General features: G+C 37.1%; 1 protein-coding gene across 1 annotated transcript in view; it reads left to right on the forward strand.

Moving 5' to 3' along the window:
* The window catches only part of LOC145674663 (uncharacterized), a 583,703-nt gene that overhangs the window by 341,659 nt on the left and 218,799 nt on the right, over window positions 1-23,245 (forward strand). The window contains exons 4-5 of the mRNA XM_081744885.1: window positions 4,699-4,754; window positions 16,387-16,495. Of these exons, the coding sequence (XP_081601011.1) occupies window positions 4,699-4,754; window positions 16,387-16,495 (165 nt within the window). The remainder of the gene's footprint in view (window positions 1-4,698; window positions 4,755-16,386; window positions 16,496-23,245) is intronic.

Here is a 23,245-nt window from a genome sequence, read left to right on the forward strand (position 1 = left end):
CTTACACTTTAAGTACGAAAACTAAGTACTTTCATTGTTACTTACGCAAAAAGGTGACAGAGTAATGAGACTGTATATACTTTCAATGTCAAAACAACGCTAATATAAGCATACGCAGTTAGATAATTACATGTCTTAGGGACAGTAACTGTTCCTGAAGTAACGATAAAAGCCGTAATCTTGTGTAAGTTCAAGTACAAATGGGCCCTTGTACTTCAATTAGAGATATTAAAACATTCATTACTTCAACGAGATAATTTAGAGTAATAAAACGTTCGTTACTTCAACGAGCGTACTTAGAGTTTAAGTACAAGAACTAGTTAAAAAAAAAAAGGGGACATACTAATTGAGAAAGTGGTACGAAAGCGGACTATACTATACTACTGTGTGCGCAAGGAAAGGTGGCTTCTGACAGTTGGGTAGATAACGTGGAGTATTGGAGGCGCTGTTGCCAGAGGCTTAGCAACAGAGACAGCAGCTCTGGCGACAGACTTAAGGGGCAGACTACTAAATATTTTTCAAAAGCTAACAATTTTTCTTTTGACAGTTTTTCGTAAGTGAAAAGAGATAATGAAATGTAACTTACCTAAGTAATAGATAATGTTATTCTACACCCGAAAATATGAGTCGGAAGAATTTTCAGTGTTGCCATCCATAGAAATTACAGTGTGATTAGAATTTGAATTACTCAAAAATCTAGGTTATGACAGCGGCTGGAAAAAAGTAGTTAACAAGGAACACAGACAGTATGATAAGTCATCAATTGCCGTTGAGTTCATTTTTCTTGATTCCATTAAGTGAAAATATGTTCTTAATTGCTTCATAAATTCTCAAGTAAATACTTCAAAATATACAATAATATTGTAACATTTTTGGGAGCCACGGTTGCTTAATGGTTGACCGTTCACCACTGCACAGTGGTCCGAAAGGCATGATTGTGTGAGCGAAATTCAAATCATGGTGTATGTTGTTCCTATGTGGAAAACATGGTACTATAACATAAACCCAACAAAAAAAATCGTAAATTATGTCCAGAACCAGGTCCGTAGCCATGGGGGAGGTACTGGGCACGTGGCCCCATATAGGCGAAATGAATAGAAATAAACAAAAATAGATATATATGTATCTAAGAAGTTTGGACCTACTTACTTTACCTTATTCACTATCACTACTGTAAGAACTGTCTGCAGAGAGGTGTGTATCCATTACGTCCACAGAACTGGAACTACATGCATATGTACTTTTCTGCTGTGTAGGTGAAATGAGTAGCTGAAGAACATCAGAAGAAAGTGTAGCAAGCTTCTTATGGGGTAGCTTAGGATCTGATGTTAAAAGCAACCGATGAAAGAGGTCCACATTTCCTTCCGTTCTTGATGTCTTTCTGGTATGGTGTTCTCTAAAGCTTTTGACATCTTTGTGTCGCGCTTCCTGAGCGTCCTCTGATAACTGCCTAATTGGCAGTAGAGCAGATATCATAATATCGGAGCCATGGATAAGAATATTGTGAACAGATATTGGCATGTACTACCATGGATAAAGGTTGACAAATCTTTCTGCAGTTTCTTGTGCATATTTCTGAAATGATGACACGTTTATGTCATAACCACTAGACATGGCGAGCAGGATGGAAGAAAAGCGATGAATTAGAACTTCATCTATGCCTGTTATTTCTGCAGACAGTTTTGGATCAGCGAAGAATCTGCGTGTTGTGTTTCCGTCGTTAGTGGTCCCACTTCCGCCAAGTTTAGGTATGTCTACCAATAAGCCTGTTTGTTGTTTAAACCGCTCTTGGATGTCCTTCTTTCTTTGTGCAACCTTGTTGATATTTTCCTGACCACGGATCTGCCATTTCTTTATGTCAAGACGATAACTGACATGAAGAAGACATTCAAAGAACCGAATCCATGCATGAAGTGTTGATAGCCCAAATTGGAAATGCAATGGATTAGCATGTCTCTTACGTACCTTAGTCATGCCATTCATCTCGTTCAGGAGAGCACCACAAATGTAACATCTCAGACACGATGATGTGTCCGTTAAAGCGTTACATACCTTGCCATCAACCATTGTTAGTACCAAATGATGAGTGACAGAAATATGTCTATCTCCACACGTCACACCCGTTGATTTTGAAATTTGCTGTTCGATGTACTCCTTTTCTTTGTTGCATATTTGAGGAGTTTCTTTAAAAAAGTGAAGCCTCAGAGGTCTGCAGAAGCGTACAGATGATGGCCTGGGATTTTGCCCCATTTACAGAAAAGGGTGAGATTTCTTACTTCACTCTCTTCCATCTGAGTGATAACAGCCATCTGAACTTGCAAAAGTCGGTTAGCTGTGTGATCTAAATGATCTTGTAGACTGATTTCAATTGCAGTGTCAGTTGCAGAGACAGACGGAGGATAGCGTTCTTTTTTTGCTTCCAGAACTTGGTGGTAGGAAGGATACAGGTCAGCAGCTTTCGCCTGAGCTTGGGTCCGAAGTAAGTTGTATTGGTGTTTGGTAAGCTTTGCTTCTACTATTAGTGACAAGGCTTCATCTGGGGTATAAAATACCATTCGCTGATCAGCCGTAGCAGTCTTCCAAGCCTCTTTATTTTCTTCGGTCTTGTTGGCGAAGATAGTGTTATTTCTTTCACCAAGTTTGATGCTGTGATCTTTCCTTCTTTACGGAGTTTCATTTGTGTTGCATAAGACAGAAAGTCAGAACCATACGACTCACGAAGTTCAACGGTTTTCCTCCTCTTAACAGATTCATTACTTTCTTGAAAACATTTAACAGACCTCCCCCTGCCAGACGTAGTTGCACTTTCTTCAGCTTCAGTTGCCAGCTCCAGAAATGGTAACTTTGCATGTGCATTAAACCAATCAGAATATCGTTCAAGAAACCTATGAACCATTCTGGAACAACTATCTAGTCGCTGGAAAATCTTGGTGCAGAAAAATTTGATAGCTGTCTTTATCTCCTTGCACTTTTCTTCATTATCCTGAATTCGCAGCTTTCCTATAATGTACTCTTCCAAGCGTCCTTTTTGTTCAGAATGATGTTTGCCTGCCTTTTCCCGCATTACGTTAAAAAGGTCTCTTCTGGTAGGCCTAAACGCCATTATTCCTGAAAAAAGCAGATAATAAACATCAATTTCTGAATTTAAAAAGCACATTGGGTATAATCACAATGACTAATGTGTACAATATCAAAGCAATTAGGCCTAAAAAGAAAATCTACGTTAGACTGCGATTTCCTCTGTTGCACATCCAATGCATACTGTTCTCAAACCATTTTCCCTCGAAAGTACAGCGATTGACGTGCGGTTTAGTAATCCACCTATCTTCCTTCTGATAAAGACCAAATGAAAAGCGAAACGTGTCAAGACAGTCATAATATAGTATGACAGTGCGGATATAGTATGGGTCAAATTATGCATTGTTTTATGTACTGACACATGTTAACAGATGACTAGTCTGAAAATGTGCAAACATGTGCAACAATTTTTGTTATGTACGTTACCTATACATGTTGTCCTTCACACCCATGCAGGAATCTTACTGGTACCTCTTGGTACTTTTTTTATAACTCAATGATTTATCACCACTAGAGTGCATTTCTCCTACTACTTATATGCTAAGATTTTATATGACATTATTCCTCCAGGTTCGTTTCTGGAGAGCAGTTATATACACTCTCTCATTGCTACTTCCCTACAGTTTCTGTTTCATGGGGTTTCCCTTTACGTTCACTTGTGTTCTCAAACGGAGACGCTGAGTGGTGCTGTAGTATTGCTTCCAGTTCCTGTACAGCAAACTTCTAATTACACATTACACAAACTTTACTTCTCTACACGTTCGTTCTATTCGTATTTAAAAAATACTTAATGCTGTTTTTGAATGCACTATTGTATGGACTAAACGTGTATGCTACTCATACTCCATCCTCCAGTACTTGACATTTTGGATTTTTGCGCAGGTTTTGCGGCGTTTCGGACTACTGTGCACTGGTGCGTGGGGTTTCGGGCATCCGAGCTCCCACCAAGTGAACTTTGTGGTGAACAAACACCGTGTGCGTGGGTTTTCTCGGGATTCTCCCATTTCCTCCCACTTTCTTCATTCCGCCATTTCATTCATTTCTCATAATCACTGTCTCCTTCAGCCTAATCGGCACATGCGTGGAACGTAAAACCTAAAGATTCCATTTTTTTTAAATGTAACATTTAAGATTCATGGGTGAAAATTCACCCATGTTTCTTTTGGCGTATGTAAAAAAGATGACTATTAAGGGTTAATGAAATGAAAATTCTATTTCCTTCTCACTTGCTCACCGTATCCTATTCTCTTCCACTCTCCCACTCGTCATCCACTCCAAGCTATCGCGCCGGGGCAGTATTCAACTTTGAAATGTGTCCGTCGGCTCCGCGCTATCCTGTATATGTAGCAAGACTGTAATATCTGACACTGAGTACTATGATGATTAGATTCTGGCTTTAGGCTAAACGCTCGGACCAAGTATATAATGCAGAAGTGAATGTGTTTATATGTTCCATTTTCCTTTAAGAATTTGTTTAACTCTTTTTTTCTGTTAAGCCCTTCACACTATTTACCTGCATTGTGAGGGTAATATTGAGGAAATTATAAATAGAAGAGAACTTGACACTTGGCAATGATTTATTTATGTATTTATTTATTTTGGGTTTCTTTTCTTTTACAGAAAAATCAATGGCTAGATGAAAATAAGTTGCAGGTGATGCACCATCCCATTTACAGGTAAGAAATAGTGAATATAAGGGGTAAACCTCATTTCAGGAGTACACATTATCATCATTTCCATCAGAAGATATGCTTCTTCCCCGGAAATCGTTCTACCTGACGAGTTCATCATATTTGATTTTCCTATGCAACTGGCTACACCCCTTCTCGCTCGTGTGACATGGTTCTTATCGGCGTCAGACGCTAGGCGGTAAGACTTATGCACTCTTATTTCAGGAGTATATATTTTAATAAACTGTCACGGAAATCCGTCAATAAATTTTTGTATAATCATTTTTAATAGTCGCAAATTTATAAAATATTAATATTCTGGATTTGTATTTCTAAATGACGACACGTTCATAATTAAGCACTACTTGTTTGTTTAATAATAATATGAACTGATGATACGTTTAACTTTTTAAACTGAAATATGAAATTAACAATGATGCTTAGTAAATTAGAATTCTAATTAGAGAAATTAAGATATTTTAGAAAATAGCTCTTTTGCACCCGAGAAGTTAAATTTTACGAGTACGTTGGAACACGAGACTTCGTACTTTTAACGAAGAGTTTATGCTTACTTTCATCTCGCTAAGATGAGAGGTTTGTGCATTTCTGTATCTTTGGCGTACAGTTTTAGTAACCATTCCCCAATTAGATCTGACATTTTAATAAAAGTGACACGAAGAAAAGATCGGTCCAAACTAACTACTAAATTTGTTCAAAAATTCATTTCAAACGATTCAGCCATTTTCCTGTGATGATGCAACGTAATCTCGAAGTCATTAATATATATTGTAAAATTCTCCTTGTGAAGGGGTAGGTAGAGCTTGCTAGAGTAAGTTATGTCTGGAATCTTTCCCACTGCCGGATTTTATTATAAACATCCACTACAAACAGTATTTACAGAAGTACTACAATATATCTTTCTCCAATATGAGGTAGAGAAAAGGTGGCCCAAGAGCCGTGCAGCCTAGCGCAGGATCTCCACAGAACTCAACAGCAAGATAAGTGGAGTGGATTAGGAATACTCAGTGCTTCGAAGCAAGCAGAGAGGAGGTTAAGAATCACAGAGCTTCAGGCAAACTACGAGTAAGTGACTGAGGTTGGGAATCCGGACAGAGCTCCGAAGCAAGCTAAGCGGCAGGAAGGAAAGCCTAGAGTTCCGAAGCAAACTAAAGGCTTGGATTGGGTATCTCCTAGAGCTTCAGAGCAAACTAAAGGAGGGGTTGACCAATCACATACTAGGGGGGCGCGGTGGCTCAGTGGTAGAGCGTTCACCTCTGGTGCTTGGGGTCCCGGGTTCGATCCCAGCCCCCGCCAAGTGAACTTTGTGGTGGACAAACACCGTGCTCGTGGGTTTTCTCGGGGTTCTCCCGTTTCCTCCCACTTTCTTCATTTCACTCATCTCTCATTATCACCGTCTCCTTTAGCCTAACCGGCATATCCGTGGGACGTAAAACTCAAAGATTTCATTTCAATCACATACTACTGACTGTCCGTTGAATCCTCTCCGTTATATAGGCGCTCCGGGAGGCGGTGGCGCTGCTGTTCTCTCGCCGTCATGTGACTGTACGTTTCGCTGATGTCTCTATCGTCTGCAACTTGTAGTACTCCATCGTAAGGTACACATGGTTGTTGTTTATAAAGAGAAGCACGTGGTACATTACAATATATTGAAAAAAAATATAGAACTCTTTCCTCTTCCGCCTTGTATTGCTACAACTTCCGGGACACCTTGTTCCATCGCGAAGAAAACTTGCATGCAGGGTTTCCCACGAAACGAGAAAGTATAGAATTTTTGTGACCAGATACAAAAAATGATAGCTCTTCCAATACTTTTCGAGACGAGAAATCACTTTCACTACATCTTTTCGAGACAAGACAGCCTAATTTCTTGTTACATAAGCAATCATCCATAATTGGTGTCGGGGCACATAAACTTTGTGGGCGACAGACTACCAGAGTGTCTGGGGTGTATAAAATACCTACCAGTAAAGCGAGGGATCCTGGGTTTTTTACCCGGAAAATTAAAAAGCAGTCTTCGTACATTGCATTTTAAAACATTTTGACTTAAAAAGTAAACAAAAACTTAAACGTTTTTGTGTATTGCTTTTACATTGATAGTCTAGTTTTGGGGAAAATGTGGTACTAAAAACAACAAACACACTTTGCAGTCTTTTTTTTTATTATTCAAACAGTAAAATTCGTGTTTGTTTTACAATTTTAGTTAAACTTAAATGATATCAAGTGTGTGTCAAAAACAAAATAATGATGAAGGTACTGTGAAGTTGACACTCGGGACTAATAAAGATTTGAAAACAGGTTCTAGGGCTAGAAGCCTGAAACTAAATGTAAATGAGTCTCAGCAATGTATGTCTAAAAAATTAGTTGAAAATTACGTTTTTTTTTAGCTAAATCAAATTCGCTTTGTTGCTTGCTATCTAAACAAAAACAGTTTGTTACTTTACAATTTTGCCCACATTCACCTTCATAGGGCCTAAAACTTACTACCTTTTTCAAAATTGGAAACAAACTTTCGTGTTACTTTTTCATATCCACTTTGTCTAACATTGCCTTGTGAACGTAAAAAACTACTGTATAGTTGAGCCTCTATTGGGTGATAGTTGACAAAAGATACTTGAAATATTGCGAGGGGAGGCACAAACCATTTTATAGTTATTGGAGGGAACACGTCCCAAGGGAGGATTGACTCTCGTTCATAGCAAGATGTTCCGTGGCGAGTGGACAAAGCATAAGGAATGCGTGGTCTCCAATATTGAGCATTCACTTTGAAACTTCGTGTACATTTGATGAATAGTTTTGACGAAACGTGCCCACGTCGTCTGGAAATAAATTTAACCAGCTGTGTCTTAGTGACTCTTTCCTATCATATTAACGATCATTTTTTGTTAACTATGTTGTTTACACTACTCCTCTCGCACGACTATCAGTAACTAATACAGAAAACAGAACACTTTGAATTTGGGAAGACTGAAGTGAATAGAGAATATTACAGTTTTACGGAGTTAAATACCATATCATTTCGTTCGCCGTCCTGCAATTAATGGGGTGAACCATTTTTTTGTTTGTTAGTTTTGATAAATAAAACTATTAACTGAGTAATAATAACGTTTTAAATGTACACTCATGTCCAAAATTATTGTCGCACGTCTATAAATATGTTGTTCTAGGAATATAATTTGATAATGAATTCACCCGATATATCTTATAATGCTAGTATTTGTATAATCGGCAAAGACATGTATGTGGAAAATTTCATGTCAAAAGAGCAGTAAATAAGAACAATAAAACGAAAATAAAACTTTCTTGTCCATTTAGCAACATTTTGTTTTATTCATTCTAATTTTCGTATTTATAATTCTTTTCCTATGAAATTTACCACAAATATACATTTCCCGATTATACACATAGTATCAGTGTTAAAAGTACCCTGCAAAATCATTATCAAATTTTATTCTTACAAGACAGTTATAGGTATGCGACAATCATTTTGGACATGAGTGTACATGAACAAGGACGTTATTCCATTTTTAATTAACAACTGCTTCGTTATTCACAAGGGATAAATCTGTGTGAGAAACAAAATTGAGTTGAGCTACCAACAGCGTAAATGTGCGAAATTTGCACAACGTAGCTGAAATAGTGTTGAAGAAATTGATGCCAAGATATTCCACAAATTTTCAGCCTTTATTTCTTTATACTGCTGCTCATAACCTCATAACTATTTGCACTAAAACATCGAACGAAACTGCTATGAGTATGCAAAAATTTGGATATTTCATGTTAAATTGTTTTGGAAAAACCCATGGTAATGTATGAGACAGTTTTTGAGATACTATTCATCACGAACTTAACCAATCATATTCGTCACGATTTAGAACCATCTGAATCATGATTACAATTTTGATGTGCAAAGTTTGGAAGATTATCTTTAATAATCTTGGAGAAATCATGATAATGTAGGGGACAGTTTTTGAGCCACCATTCCTCGAGGACACAATAAATTATAACCATTTCACCTTATAATAACTATCTACGGGTGGTGTGTGGTCATCCTAACTGAAAAGGTCTTGAGGGGAAAGAGTTTGAATAAAGAACATAGACGCTTAATTTCATCGCTCACTCAGGTAATCTTTAAGAGTTTTTTAAATTAAAGACCTTTCCCTTATGGACAATTCTTTTAGACACTGTTTCCCAATGACTTTTTCTTGACAATAAGATGTAATTAATTATGACAGTTCATAGTGTGTTATGTAGCAGCATACTACCTTTAGATATAAGTTTTGTGAAGCGATGCCCTTTAATACACGTTAATTACCGTTACTTCAACATTTATTTCGTGAAAATTACTGAAATTCGTTCCGCTGTTTTGGTAGTAATTTCTATCAAATTTAATTTATTCCCTTCTTTACTGCATATTTGGCTCGTATTATGCGATTATGTACTAGAGATAACGATCTTTTTGTTCTATATTTTTACTATGCTATTAAACATCCCGTTTTACTGCCATTTTATGATGTCCAATAACATAAAACCTTTGCTTAGAGCTAGTGATGGTGTTAACATGGGATGAGGATACGAAAAAAGCAGATAATAACAGTGTATAAGAGATATAATCGATTCTGCAATGCTCTTTTATCCAATACATAATACTAATACTACTACTACTACTACTACTACTACTACTACTACTACTACTACTACTAATAATAATAATAATAATAATAATAATAATAATAATAATAATAATAATAATAATAGCAAAACAAGTGATTTCTGTTCTACATTTTGAAACTACACAGCAAAACATGATGGTGTTAAAGGAATTCAGTTTTAATATAGGTGTAGGTTAGTCTTTGGCCCTAACATGAATATCACTTCAGTGCGTTATTTCAATACCAAGGGTCCGGTATTGTGGTTAACACAGACCTGGTATTACCGGTTTTGCAATTGACTTTTGTCTAACACACTTTAATAATAATAATAATACTTAATAATAATAATAATAATAATAATAATAATAATAATAATAATAATAATAATAATATTTCCGGTATTATTACTATTATTATATAAAAAACAAATCATTTGCATTGCATATTGTGAAACTACACAGCAAAACGTGATGGTGTTAAAGCAACTCCGTTTTAACACAGATTAGTCAGTTGTCCTACTATGGATACCACTTTAAGGCGTTATTTCAATACCATGGGTGCGGTCAACACAGACCTGGTGTTAACGGTTCGTTACAGGGACGGTGAAAAGGAATGTGGGGACAACGCGCGCCGCTGTTACATAACTAGGTGAATGAACGAGGAAAGTGGAAATAGGAACAGCACCGCGGTTATCTTTCTAGATATATAATGTGGTGTTAGTAACACTTCACATGGGGAACGCGAGCCAGTGACATATTAATATTAGTAATTGTATTATTCGTGAGTAGTTAGCGAAACCTTTCTTTTATTAAGAGGAATAAGTTAGCAAAGATATGATAACCGGATCAAAATTCCGGCTACTTACAAGGGAAATCACCCAATTGTCCGGCTCCGATTTCAATGAAATTTTTCTAGCTGATAGAGGACATATATGTATTATTTGTGAAGACAGAAATTTTTGCCATGGTGCATGTTTTCTATTTTTTATAATTTTTAAGAGTTGTGATGTGGTTATTAGAGATTACTGCAGATTACCCTTACTAACCTTTGTAAACGGAGCGTTAATGAAAGAACAACCATGTAGATACGTATAAGGCCTAGGGGGAAGTTGTATGGTAGATATGACATTGACGGCAGCCATCTTGAAAGACAACGGTGAAGCTTGTTTTGAGATACACTCATTTGGGGAAAAGTTACAGGCATTTAATTGTTCACTTACTACGTGCGAAAGTCTATTACCTCCGCTTCTAACCCGCGTATTAATGATAGTAAGTGGATAAATAATACATATTATGCCTAGAGGGAAGTAATACGGTAAGGGTATCCTTCACGGCAGCCATCTTGAAATCTGCCATTTTGAATTAAAGTGAAGTTTGGAAAATGAAAACCATAGCATGTGACACCTCATTTTAATAGCATTTTTTCCCAAAAAGCCAATGGTATGCTTATTTTTGTTCCATAGTTAACCAGTGTGAATTTAGGACTGCTTCTAATGTGCACCAAACGCCCATTATTCGATCTTTCAAATTGGCAACACTCCTAATTTTCACCGCATGTTTTAAGATTCCAGCTGGCACTTTGCAATTGTTGCCATGGCTTATGTTTTCTAAATTTATTACATTTTTTAAGAGTTGCGATTTATTAGTTCGTGAATAGTGTTGGGATAAGCATCCAGCAATCTTTCTGAATTTTGAAGAGTTGCAATGTAATTATTTATTTTAAACGAGAATACATGAAGAACCTATGGACCTATGTGATGTAAAGAAATGCAAACGACATTATAACAAATTGGTGTTATACGAACACAAAATTATCAAGAAATGTATCCTACATATTGCGCAAACGATATAATTTTAAAGAAACAGCAGCAATGATGTTTACATCACATAGAAAATAAGAAAGAGGCATAATATGACTGTTCCCAAAACATTGTTTGTACCATGAACATAATATGAAAACAGATTACTTGTTTATAAAGAGGTGTAACTTAATTGAGTTCCCGATCAATACTGATTATAAATCTTACAAACATGATCATCCACAACAATCGCTAGAAAACTAATGACTTTTTTGTTTGAATAGCTAAAAAATTGCCATAGAAAATAAATAAATAAATATACAATAAGAAATAAATATAAAACAAAACAAAAGACCCTTGATTTACACAACAATCATATTTCGCTTTCATTTTTACGTGAATTTTCATTTGATTTTCGTCTCATCTACTGTACAAGCTACGTCTTCGGGATTTCCTGAATGCAAAGTTGGAGTTGTTTCGTTTTCCGATTATACATGTCAGTAAACGAGTTTTTGAAGGGCAGGTATAGGAAATAAATAATTACATGGCAAGTCTTCAAAATTCAGAAAGATTGCTGGATGCTTATCCCAACACTATTCATGAACTGACAAATCGCAACTCTTAAAAAATGTAATAAATTTAGAAAACATGAGCCATAGTAACAATTGCAAAGTGCCAGTTGGAATCTTAAAACATGTGGTGAAAATTAGGAGTGTTGCCAATTTGAAAGATCGAATAATGGACGTTTGGTGCACAATAGAAGCGGTCCTAAATTCACACTGGTTAACTATAGAACAAAAATAAGCATACCATTGGCTTTTTGGAAAAATTTGCTATTAAAATGAGGTGGATACGGCATAATCAAAGATAGGATTGTTAAAATGAAGGAAGGACTTAATATAGGATCTTGTTTGAGTCCAGTACTATCAGATATAATAATGAATCGATGGGAGAAGGAGACGATAGAAAGAGGAAGAGAAAGACTGCTTCGTTTTTGCCGTTATGTGGATGACTGTTTAGGAATATGGAAGGGAACGAAAAGGCAGCTGGAGAAATTCATAAGGGACGTGGAAGATGAAAAGAAAGGGATTAGACTAGAAAATGAAATAGAAGTAGACAAGGAGATAAACTATTTAGATATGAAAATTAAGAAGTCAGAAGGAGGAGAGTTTTGTTACCTCCTGGTACCAAAAAGAGTGTGCAGCGGGAGTGTATTGCCACAAACGAAGTGATGTGGATGAGGGGACAAAGAAGAATTTCATAAAAAAGCATGGAAGAAAGAATAGGAGACCTAAACACAAATGAAGAACAGAGGAAAACCGATTTAAAGAAGTTCTGGACACAGCTAAGGAGAAATAGATACGACGAAGAGGATAAGATCACAAGAGACATAGCAAGAGAGGGAAAGAAAGAGGAAGAAGACAAGAACAAAAAAATGTTTGGAATAGAACGCCTAGGCAAAGAAACAGAGAAGATAAAGAGAATGCTTCGGAAAGCAGAAATTAGGACTACAGGAAAGGAGGAAGCAGACTAATTGAATTAGTAAGAAGAACCAAGAGAAAAGCAGTAGTGGACAAAGATCAAAGCGGAGTAATATATAGAGTAGGATGCGCGGAGTGTAACAGAATTTACATAGGAGAAACAAAAAAGAAAATGCAAGAAAGGATTAAACAGCACCAGGATGATTTAAGATTGAAAAGGGACAACAATTCGATATACAAGCATCAGAAAGAGACAAACACAGGATAGGGTGGGAAGGAGCAGAGATCATAGAAGTAGAGAACAAAACTTTGGTGAGAAAATGGAAGGAAGCTAGGGAGATTATGAGGGCAGGAGACAAGGTGATGAATTGGAATGCAGGATTCTCGATAAATAAAGAGTGGGAGAAGATTCTGCTTAAAGAAGAAGAAATCAAAAGAAGAAAGAAAGAGGAAAAATTAATAAGGAAAATAAGGATAATTAGAAGGCAGAATGTATCCAACGAAAAAAGTGAACTTTTAATTGGACTCGTGTGCAGCTAAAAAGTGAAAGCGAAAGCCACACAAGTGTTACTTTTTAATGAAGGGGCGGAGCCTAATTACAAGTTGATCTCCGGAGACTATATAAGTGATGACCAACTCCCAAGCAGCCAGAAGGAGTGGAAGTCTGATGAAGACACAGTTATTGTGTTGAAACTGTTACGTGATACTGTTTTTCATATGTTATCACATAGCCTTGCTCAGTGTGTTATTGTGTATTAGTACAAAATGGAAACAAGGCCTGATAGAATAGTTAAAATGAGGTGTCACATGCTATGATTTTCATTTTCCGAACTTCACTTTAATTGAAAATGGCAGATTTCAAGATGGCTGCCGTCAAGGATATCGTTACCGTATCACTAACCTCTAGGCACAATATGTATTATTTATCCACTTATTATCATTAATACGCAGGTTAGAAGCGGAGGCAATAGACTTTCGCACGTAGTAAGTGAACAATTAAATGCCTGTAACTCTTCCCCAAATGAGTGCATCTCAAAACTAGCTTCACCATTGTCTTCCTGATAAATTCTAGCTCGAAATTATGTATCATATTACCCTATTCCCATTTTAAAAACTTAACCTTAATTCAAAATGGCGTATTTCAAGATGACTGCCGTCAATGTCAAATCTACCATACAACTTCCCCCTAGACCTTATATGTATCTACATGGTTGTTCTTTCATTAACGCTCCGTTTAAGAAGGTTAGTAAGGGACTTCTACAGTAATCTCTAATAACGACATCACAACTCTTAAAAATTATAAAAAGTAGAAAATATGCATCATGGCAAAAATTTCTGTCATCACAAATAATACATATATGTCCTCTATCAGCTACAAAAAATTCATTGAAATCGGAGTCGGACAATTGGGTGATATCCCTTGTTAGCAGCTACCCTATCAGTAAAACAAGTATTGTGATACAACTGTTCATTCAAAAATATGATCTCTTATTATTTGTTCTGTACTTTGATTTTTGTAACGGATGCGGTGGCTGAGTGCTACAGCGCTCACCTTTGGTATCAAGTATTACTGGTTTGAATTCTATGTAAATTCCGTGCTCAAGTGGCACAGTGGCTTAGTAGTAGAGTGATTATCTCTGATGCCTGGGGTCCATCTGTCGATCCTCGGCCAAGTAAGTTTATGGTACACTGAGAAAACTCCGTTCTCCGGACAGCGGTATATTGTACAGTCACGAACATTAATAAAGGGAGGTTGGAGCCATAAGAAATAATGGCTTCAGCCTCCATTTATTAATGTTCGTGACTGTACAAATATACGGAATCATCTTGGTTACTACAGAAATCAGTATGGAGCATACATTATCCATATGCTACGTACGCATTCCCTTAGATGTTACATCATGCCGTCGCAGAATGTCTGATATCTAACAGTTTTTCATGTATCACATACATATACTTACATTTCTTAGCTTTATGTTATATACGTCCATTTGTATGTGAGATCCTGACCGCCAATATTGTTTCATACGGAAACTACGTCTAGATGGAAAGGCCCAAAAAAGTCCCTGCGTTGATCAAGTATAACATTCTAGCTTATAGGTTCATTTGCTTCGGCTGCTCTGAGGTTAATATATAAGTAAAAAAGACATTAAGAAGAAATAATAAACTAAGTCTAACAATAAGATAACAATAAGAAATGATATAAAAAGCAATGAGTAGATCAGTACTGGACTGTATACCTACTTTTTGAGCCACTCTGTATTATATAAAACATGCGTTTTCAGGTATACTTTTGCTGTACGTTAAGTCCAAAAACTATAGGAATTACGCATGTAACCTACCTTTTTAAGTACGCCACCTACAATATTTTTCTCAGTGTAGGCAACATTGCGTCCGTGGGTTTTCTCAGGGTACTGCCGTTTCCTCCCACACTCTCATTCAACCAATTCTTTCATTATGATTCACTTGCCTTAATCATCTGTCTCCCTTAACCAAAAGGGCATAATCATGGGACATTAAACTGAAAGATTTCATTTCATTTTTCATTCTCGTGTCCAATGTTTTTCTTAGCCTGAATATTTTTCAAACTCTCTCACCTGCATTTGCAATGTGACGAAAGAGAAGAACGCGTAAGATCAACCTACATATTCCATTTAATTTCACATCGCCAAACACAGATTACACTTTCGAGTATTTAAAAAAATATGATTAAGAGTTATTTTTGGCTGATAGTGGTTAAATAATGTATAATTTGATTTTAGGAAGTAAGGAATAACACTGTTTAGAGAATTGGACAGTTGGTTTATGCGACGATGAACCTTGTAACTAAACATATTTTACTGTACTAAAGGGCAGTGTTTCTGGCATTTGCACGTGGCGCTCCAAGTTTTCTTAGTAAATGAGAGGACTGTTTATGTTGCCATGTCTTTATATTTCACATTCATGTCAGTTTATGCACGAGAGAAACAGTGCTTCCTCATAGTTATATGGCTAGCACACGCCTATTTGGTTCGGATCCAGCTTTAAGTTGTAGGCCCGGTCTCATATAGCCTCGCCGCTGAAAGGGACGTTAAACTCACAACAAAATATAAAAGATTGCACGAAACAAGCGACTTGTAATTCACTGGATCTTACATTTACTCACCCACTCGCGTTGTGAGTCAGGTTAACTACACCCATTTATCACAGGTTTCGTTTCATTCGCTTAGCCCGTACACCATCGGTTGTGTCTCACGGTTTTAGTTATAGTCGTGTCGCCATATGAGCCATCCTTCAATCACGTAGTACTACTGTCTAAAGCAGAAGACAGCGCGCTTGTCAATCACTGCTGATGACTTTATGTTCTTGAAAGCATTCGGCTGTTGTCATGCCACGCCAATAAGCAAAAGCCGTAACTGCCATAACAGATTGGGGAAATTCAGAGCAGAGCCCTAAATTGCAACACCGCATTAACTTCACGTGCTTCAAGGTCAGCAAGAGTAAACAAGTAGGTTGGGCCAGGCCGGAATTAACGGCGATGGAGATATAATTTTAAATTAAACTATAGAAATTATTAAAGGTAAAACAGGAGTTCGTTTGAACATTATTTTTATGTTTAATTTTCACAAATACATTTAAAAAATATATTTCTTTACAGAAACATGTTTATTTATGAAGTGTTTTCACTTTATTTATTTATTTATTTTTAGGATATTCTACGTTTCTCATGACTCTCAGGACCTGAAGATCTTCAGTTATATTGCCCGAGATGGAGCTAGCAATGTGTTTAAGTGTAATGTCTTCAAATCGAACAAAAAGGTAAGTAATCATTCTTTTTTGCTCCGAAACCGTTTCCTCGTTTGGACTATTAAACTACTGTGAATTCTCGTTAATTTTTCCATCTCTCGGAGATGTAATGTCTGAGTGTATCATCATACTGAAAGGAATATTTATTTAAGTTGACTGGTTGATTGTGGTTTATTGGGAACATCAGCAACAAGGCTATTTCACGTTTGATTGATTAATTCACAGATCTACAGTTGTCGCTACAGACATGGACACTGCCACTTCGATGTCTTTATTTCCACGCCTGTCTATGATTCTCAATATCCTGATTTAGTGTTATCTGAAGTCATATGCTGTGACATTTTCACACTACAAGCAACCCTAGGAGATTTTTTAATTTTAATTCGCACATAGTGTGCCGTGCAGAAGCCATTTCCCTGCTACGCTCCGTCCGTGCCACGGCCGCGAAAATTCATACATACCATGACGTACCGTGCCGTGCCGCTACTGCTTTCTACACAATTTCCCTTGGTTCTGGTAACCTTCGTGTCGCTTCGTGTGCTCCGAAGAAAGCCGAAGGATTGCGGCTAACTAGCCACGACCGGGCTAGTTTCTCTTCAAGATGGCCTCTCGGGGCATGGCATGGGAGCAGCGCAGGCACGGTACGTCATGTGAAATATATATATATATATATATATATATATATATATATATATATATATATATATATATATATATATAAAGATAACACAATGATTTTTCAATGTCAACGTCTGAAATGAAACTTTGTGGATAACGCCACGGACGGGGCTTGGCCAAGGAACGGTACGCTCTGTGTGAATTAAGCTTTAAATCGTGTAGGGCCTTCCTAAGACTCGATTATTGAACTGTTCCCAAGCGAACCCCCAAGATTCTGAATCTCATGATCCCAAGCTGCCAGGAATTCATTATCTTTTTTATTTTTATTTTTGGAATACTCTATATTTGAAATGAATTTCTAGTTTAATGGCAAACATTTATGCTCTTTAGGCTAAAGGAGACTCGTGATTAACGTAAATGGATAATTATGAAAGATTTGTTGCAATGAGAATGTAGAAGGAAACAAAACCGATAAAACCCACAGGCACGATAAAATGGCTTGGCCTGGAATCGAACCATGAACCATTATAGCAGAAGTGAGCACTAGACAAACACTGTATTTACTGTATTTATTTGGGAATTCGTGTTATTATTCAGTTCAAAATCGTTTGTCTTCGCGTATTCTGTCGAGGAATTTGAAGCTTAAAGTATATAGAACGATAATCATGGCTGTTGTTCTGTGTGGTTGCGAAACATGGTCGTTTACTTTAAGGGAAGAACACCGACTGAAAGTATTTGAGAACAAGATTCTAAGACCAGTGTGGGCACTCGGTCGAAAAAGTGTAAACGCTTTTTCAGGCCAGCCACCCTGACTGAGGTTTTCCTGGGTTTTCCTCATTCACACCAGGCAAATGCCGGGGTGGTACCTAATTTATAGGTCCCAGTCCGCTTCTTTCCTTCCTCAATCCTTTCTTCCCTTTCCCCGGATTGTGTGCTCGCCGAGAGACGTCATCCCTCAAATCGTGAAAGGCCAAATGGCCTTAGATGCCATCCAGAAATCTAAATCCTAAATCCTAAAGATCCTAAGACGAATATTTGGTCTTAAAAGAGACGGGAATGAGAAATGACGGAAACTTTATAAAGAAAAAACTGCATAATTTATACGGTTTACCAAACATTGTTAGGGTCATTAAGTCATATATATCTTCTCCGCTTATCTTCGCGACCCCAGAAACCCTGATCTAAAGGGTACCACATGTGTCTAATTGTGTAGTAGTACTGCCTGTGATCTATTCATCATTCATAATAATGTAGTTTTGGCTTGTTCGTGCTGCCAGTCTTAGGACGTTTGTCATTGCTTTGTAACAATAATAATAATAGTCGTGGAGCTTTGGTTTCGCAAAGATCGCGTGAGATATTGCTTTACGACAGGAAGAGAACGCTGCTCCAGTCTGTGCAACAGTTCCACTTGGGGAAGTTTCAGGGTCCGTCTCTCGCGTGATGTCAAAGTTAGAGAGATGAGGCAGAGCCTTGAGATGTCGATTTGGCGTGACCAGAACGGAAGTGTTCAAAAATTATTCTCTTCAAGTCCTCTTGCATGACACGAACATCGAAACAAAAAATGGGCGGCTATTGAGAAGACCGTCAGCTTAGTTTAACATGCTTTCTTGTTGTTATTGTTCAAAGAAGATGTATGTGGTAAAACAGAAGTCCTGTAGAATAAATGTATGTTTTATTCTCGACTTCTGTAAGTAGAATATTTTACGTGAATTATTCATATAAGTTGGGAGTAAAAGATACGTGCAAGGTCAGCAATATAACATGAAAAATTTCATTGTTTTTCTGGTGCCTCCATACAGTGTGTACAGGGCCGGCTCTACGATATGTGCAAATACGTGCATTTGCACGGGGCAGCAAAATCTGTCCAAACTATATTATTTAAAATAAATATTTCTTGTTGGAAACAGACTTCATGAGGATGGTAGTTAAATTTATTAAGCTGACCTTCTATTGGAATAATGCATTCATAAATCATGTTTAGGTCGCATTAGTTTAAGGTTACACAGAGAGTGCTAAAGCAAATGGTCAAACAAATCCCAGCATGACTTTCTTGATTTTTGTCAAATACTAAAACTCAATTCTCGAACAGTAGTGAACATCTGTTCCATTTAGTTATCACAGTTTTGATATGAAAAGTAGTTTTCTCTTTGTCAGAAACAAGCTCCTTATCATTGAAGGTGGAAAAAAAGTTGTCTTTTTTTAAATTAACAGATGTAGAAGGAAAATCAAGAAATAAATATAAAAGGACTAGTTATACTTGAATTGCAAATTGATATATTGAGATTGAATCTCGATATTGTATTCTATGAAAAGGATTACCATCCTTCCTCTGCACTTTTATTTGCTTCACCTTTCGCTAACATAATATATTATTTTTTTTAAAAAAAAGAAAAGAGACATAACGAAATTGTATTTAGGACTTTCTGAGTGTGAGTGCTTTTTCTCTCCCCTTCGTCGTTCATGATAGGGTAGCATACTTAAAATGGTGGCTTTAAGTTTTGTTCTTTCTGAAGAAAAGGGGCAATAAGGATGCCATTGTACGGGGCACCAAATTGCCTACGGGCGGCCCAGAGAGTGCGAAATCCAGGTTGGTTGGAGAGAATTCCCTCCCGTAGTATTTTTGGAAGAACATTTTTCCCATTAATAACTTACTGAATGGTAAATGAAGTGACAGTATTGTTGGATGTTCGCAAATTAATTAGAGTAGTTCATATGTAATTAACACGTATTATATATGTAGACCTAATTATCGGGTGAACTAGAGTTTTGCGGTATCCATGATGTTACGCAGCTTAATAATTATGGGTGTTCAAATATGTGAACTTTCTATGTCGAAACGTTCCAATGCGATGAGCTTTTACTCTTCTTTCTCTCGTCCTTCTCTACTTAGCCTGTTATAATTTTGCACCTTGCTACTGCGGTAGTTTTAAATCACCAAGACAGCAATTTTCGGATAATATCACAAAATTGAACATATCTTTAAAAAACACTTGTTCAATTACAATGAAATTTTCAGAACTTGTAACCAAATCTTCAAACTACACAAAAATATATAGATAGCGACATTTATAGTATAACTAGCATTTGTTACCCGCTTCCCTGGGTTAAATTAAGAAAAAATAGTAATGTTTCGTTAGTCAGTCACTTTTTACTATTACTAAAGCGCTCCTTGATATTGGTCATTTTCGATGATTTTTATATTCCCTCTCCTCCCCATGTTGCGGGCCACGCCATCGGAAGTGTTATTGTTCACCTAAGCGACCCCGAAAAGTATGAATTCGACTCTGATATTGGTAATTTTGATTATATATATGTATACCCCCTCCCTCCCACAATTTTTGCGGGGCTCAGTTTGGATTTAAATGGCACCAGAAGTGTAGCTGTTCATCTCAGCGACCTCAAATACTATAGATTCGACACTAATATTGGTCATTTTCGATCATTTGTAAATGTCTTTCCTCTACTTTAAGTTAACGTCGTCAACGTGATATGACAAAAAGCATCTCATGTTCCAACTTTATCTTGGAAATTTGATCGAGATCGGTCCGGTGGTTCAAGAGTTATTAAGTTTTATTTATTTTATATATCTCCCCCTCCTACCTCCTCCCCAAAGTTATCGTCAAAGTGAATAGGATAGATAAATACCATCCCAGGCCCAAACCTCATATATGTTGAAAATTTGATCGAGATCGGTCTGGCGGTTCAAGAAATTAAGAGTCAGAAACATAGACATTTTCAATTTTATAATATAGATAACAAAAATAATAATAAGATTAGAAACATAAATATTACAAAATGCTCCTTCTGTCTTGTGTTCTTGTTAGTTTAGAAGTCCAGCTTTGTATGGTACAGTTTAAAACATGCTTCAAAACATAGGCCTACTTCAGAATCTGGACACCAGTAAAAAATTTGCCTTTTTTCCCCATTCTTTCTAGATACTACACATCGTCTTTGAGGCTTAGATTTTTTTTTTCTCTGAAGGAGGTGATCCAATCGCACATAATTTCATGTAATAAGAAGGGAAAGCAACAGACTGCAGCACACTGCAGTCTACTCTTGAGTGACGTGCGTTTTCGTTTTTGTAGGAGAACAACAGATGGCAGAATGTGCATCATTTCGTCACATATACATGTACGTTGAATTGCCTCTAGAAGCACTACGAGGGACTGTACACGTGTACGTCGAACCGACTTGAAGAGTTAAAGTTTTTTTTTCTTTTTTAAATAGCTATTTGGTTAACTGGAGGCCTGGTTAAACGGAACTGTAGTGTACTTTCAACAGAAAGTTACATTTTTGAAAATAAGATTAGCTATTAAAGAAAGAGAAATAACTGACAAAATTTTATTATGAAACGTTAAGTATGATCAGAAGTAGTTTACATTTGACCTAAGTGAGGCCAGGAATTAAAGTGTTAAATATCATAGTGTGTAAGTAAGGAAAACTGCTTTTACATGTATTTCGAAAAATTAAAACCCCTTCGAAATTTCAGGGGAAGGCAATAGTAAAACTTTCCCCACCATGTGCACGGCCATGCCTCTACATTAAGAGCCTGACATACTAAAAATAATACAAAATTTCCATTTTTTTTTTTTTTTGTTCTTTCATAAACGAAAGAGGATAATGAAAGGCAACTTACCACAATCATAGATAATGCTATTCTACAACAAACATGATACGTAATCAAAAGCAGTTGAGTTCGTCCCTCTAGTCGCTGCCTCAACTTAGATTTTTGGGGAAATGTTATTCTGGCAACACTGTAATTTCTATGGATAGCAATACTGAAAATTCTTCAGGTTCATATTTTCTGTTGGAGAATAGCATTATCTATGATTGTGGAGTAAGTTTCATTTTATTATCTCCTCTCACGTATGAAGGGCCACATGGCTCAGTGGTAGAGCGTTTACCTCTGGTGCATGAGGTCCCTGGTTCGATTCCAGCTCGCGTCAAGTGAACTTTATAGTGGACAGACAGTGTGTGCGTGCGTTTCCTCGGGGTTCTCCCGTTCCTTCCCACTTTCTTCATTACCAATTTCATTCAGTTCTCATCATCACCGACTTCTTTAGCCTAACCGACATAATCGTAGGACGTAACACTCGAAAAAATTCCCTTTCACTTTTGGAAAACAAGAAAAAAATGAAAAATGAAATTACGTCCCACGATTATGCCAGCTAGGCTAAAGGGGACGGTGATGATGAGTAATGAATGAAATGGTGGAATGAAGAAAGTGGGAGGAAACGGGAGATCCCCGAGAAAACCAACGCACCACGCACACGGTGTTTGTCCACCACAAAGTTGGAAAACAACCAAAAGAAAATGATAAATTTTGATTATTTTTAGTATGTCATCTTCGTTAGCAGTTTGTGTGATGGCCAGCGGTAAAAGTGAAGGGGAATGCTGGGGCACGTCCTCCCCTCACCTCGAAAAAAAATAGGTATGACGTCCCCCCAGTTCCTAACATATTACAATGAACAAAGATAGGCAGGGAAAACGGTGTGACGTCATGCTGATATCTAACGTTCCCCTATCTTTTAAGATTCACTTTTACCCCTGGCGGTGGCAGGTATATATTAAATTGAAATTCACTATGTAGGAAGACTTTTGACTCATCCTGTCACATATATTTTGACTCAGTTATTTCTAAAAAATTTTGTTGATCTTTTCCCGCGTTGCATAAGCCATATGGAAAATTTACGTTTATATATTCTCTGCCATATTTGTCTTATATATATATTGAAAAACGTAGTATCTCCGAAAAGCGTGAAAAGGCCCTCAGCGTTGGCTACTACTAGCAATCGGTCTATCAGAGCCCCTTTGTTCGTGGAAGATTGAAGAGGCACTTCACTAGCGTCCTACGACAAAGAGATAGAAGACTGAGAAGTATCTGGTATCCAATTTCCGATTCTCTCCACAGAGGATTTAGTCAGGTTGAAAAAAGGGCTATCTGTGTGCGATTGTGGGTGTGGAGCGGGGATCGCTTTATCCCTTGGGAAAGGAGTGAGTGATGTGTTTGCGAGCGCCGTTTCTTTGGTGGTGGTCGACGTGTGGTTGGTGTATGGGGTGGGGATGCTTTCACGGTGACCTCCTACATTTGCGCTTCAGGCCCACAATTTATCTTTTCTTGGACCATTGGTCTGTATTAAATTT

The sequence above is a fragment of the Thermobia domestica genome, chromosome 17, assembly GCF_964235325.1.
Source record: "Thermobia domestica chromosome 17, izTheDome1.hap1.1, whole genome shotgun sequence".
Classification (NCBI taxonomy): domain Eukaryota; kingdom Metazoa; phylum Arthropoda; class Insecta; order Zygentoma; family Lepismatidae; genus Thermobia; species Thermobia domestica.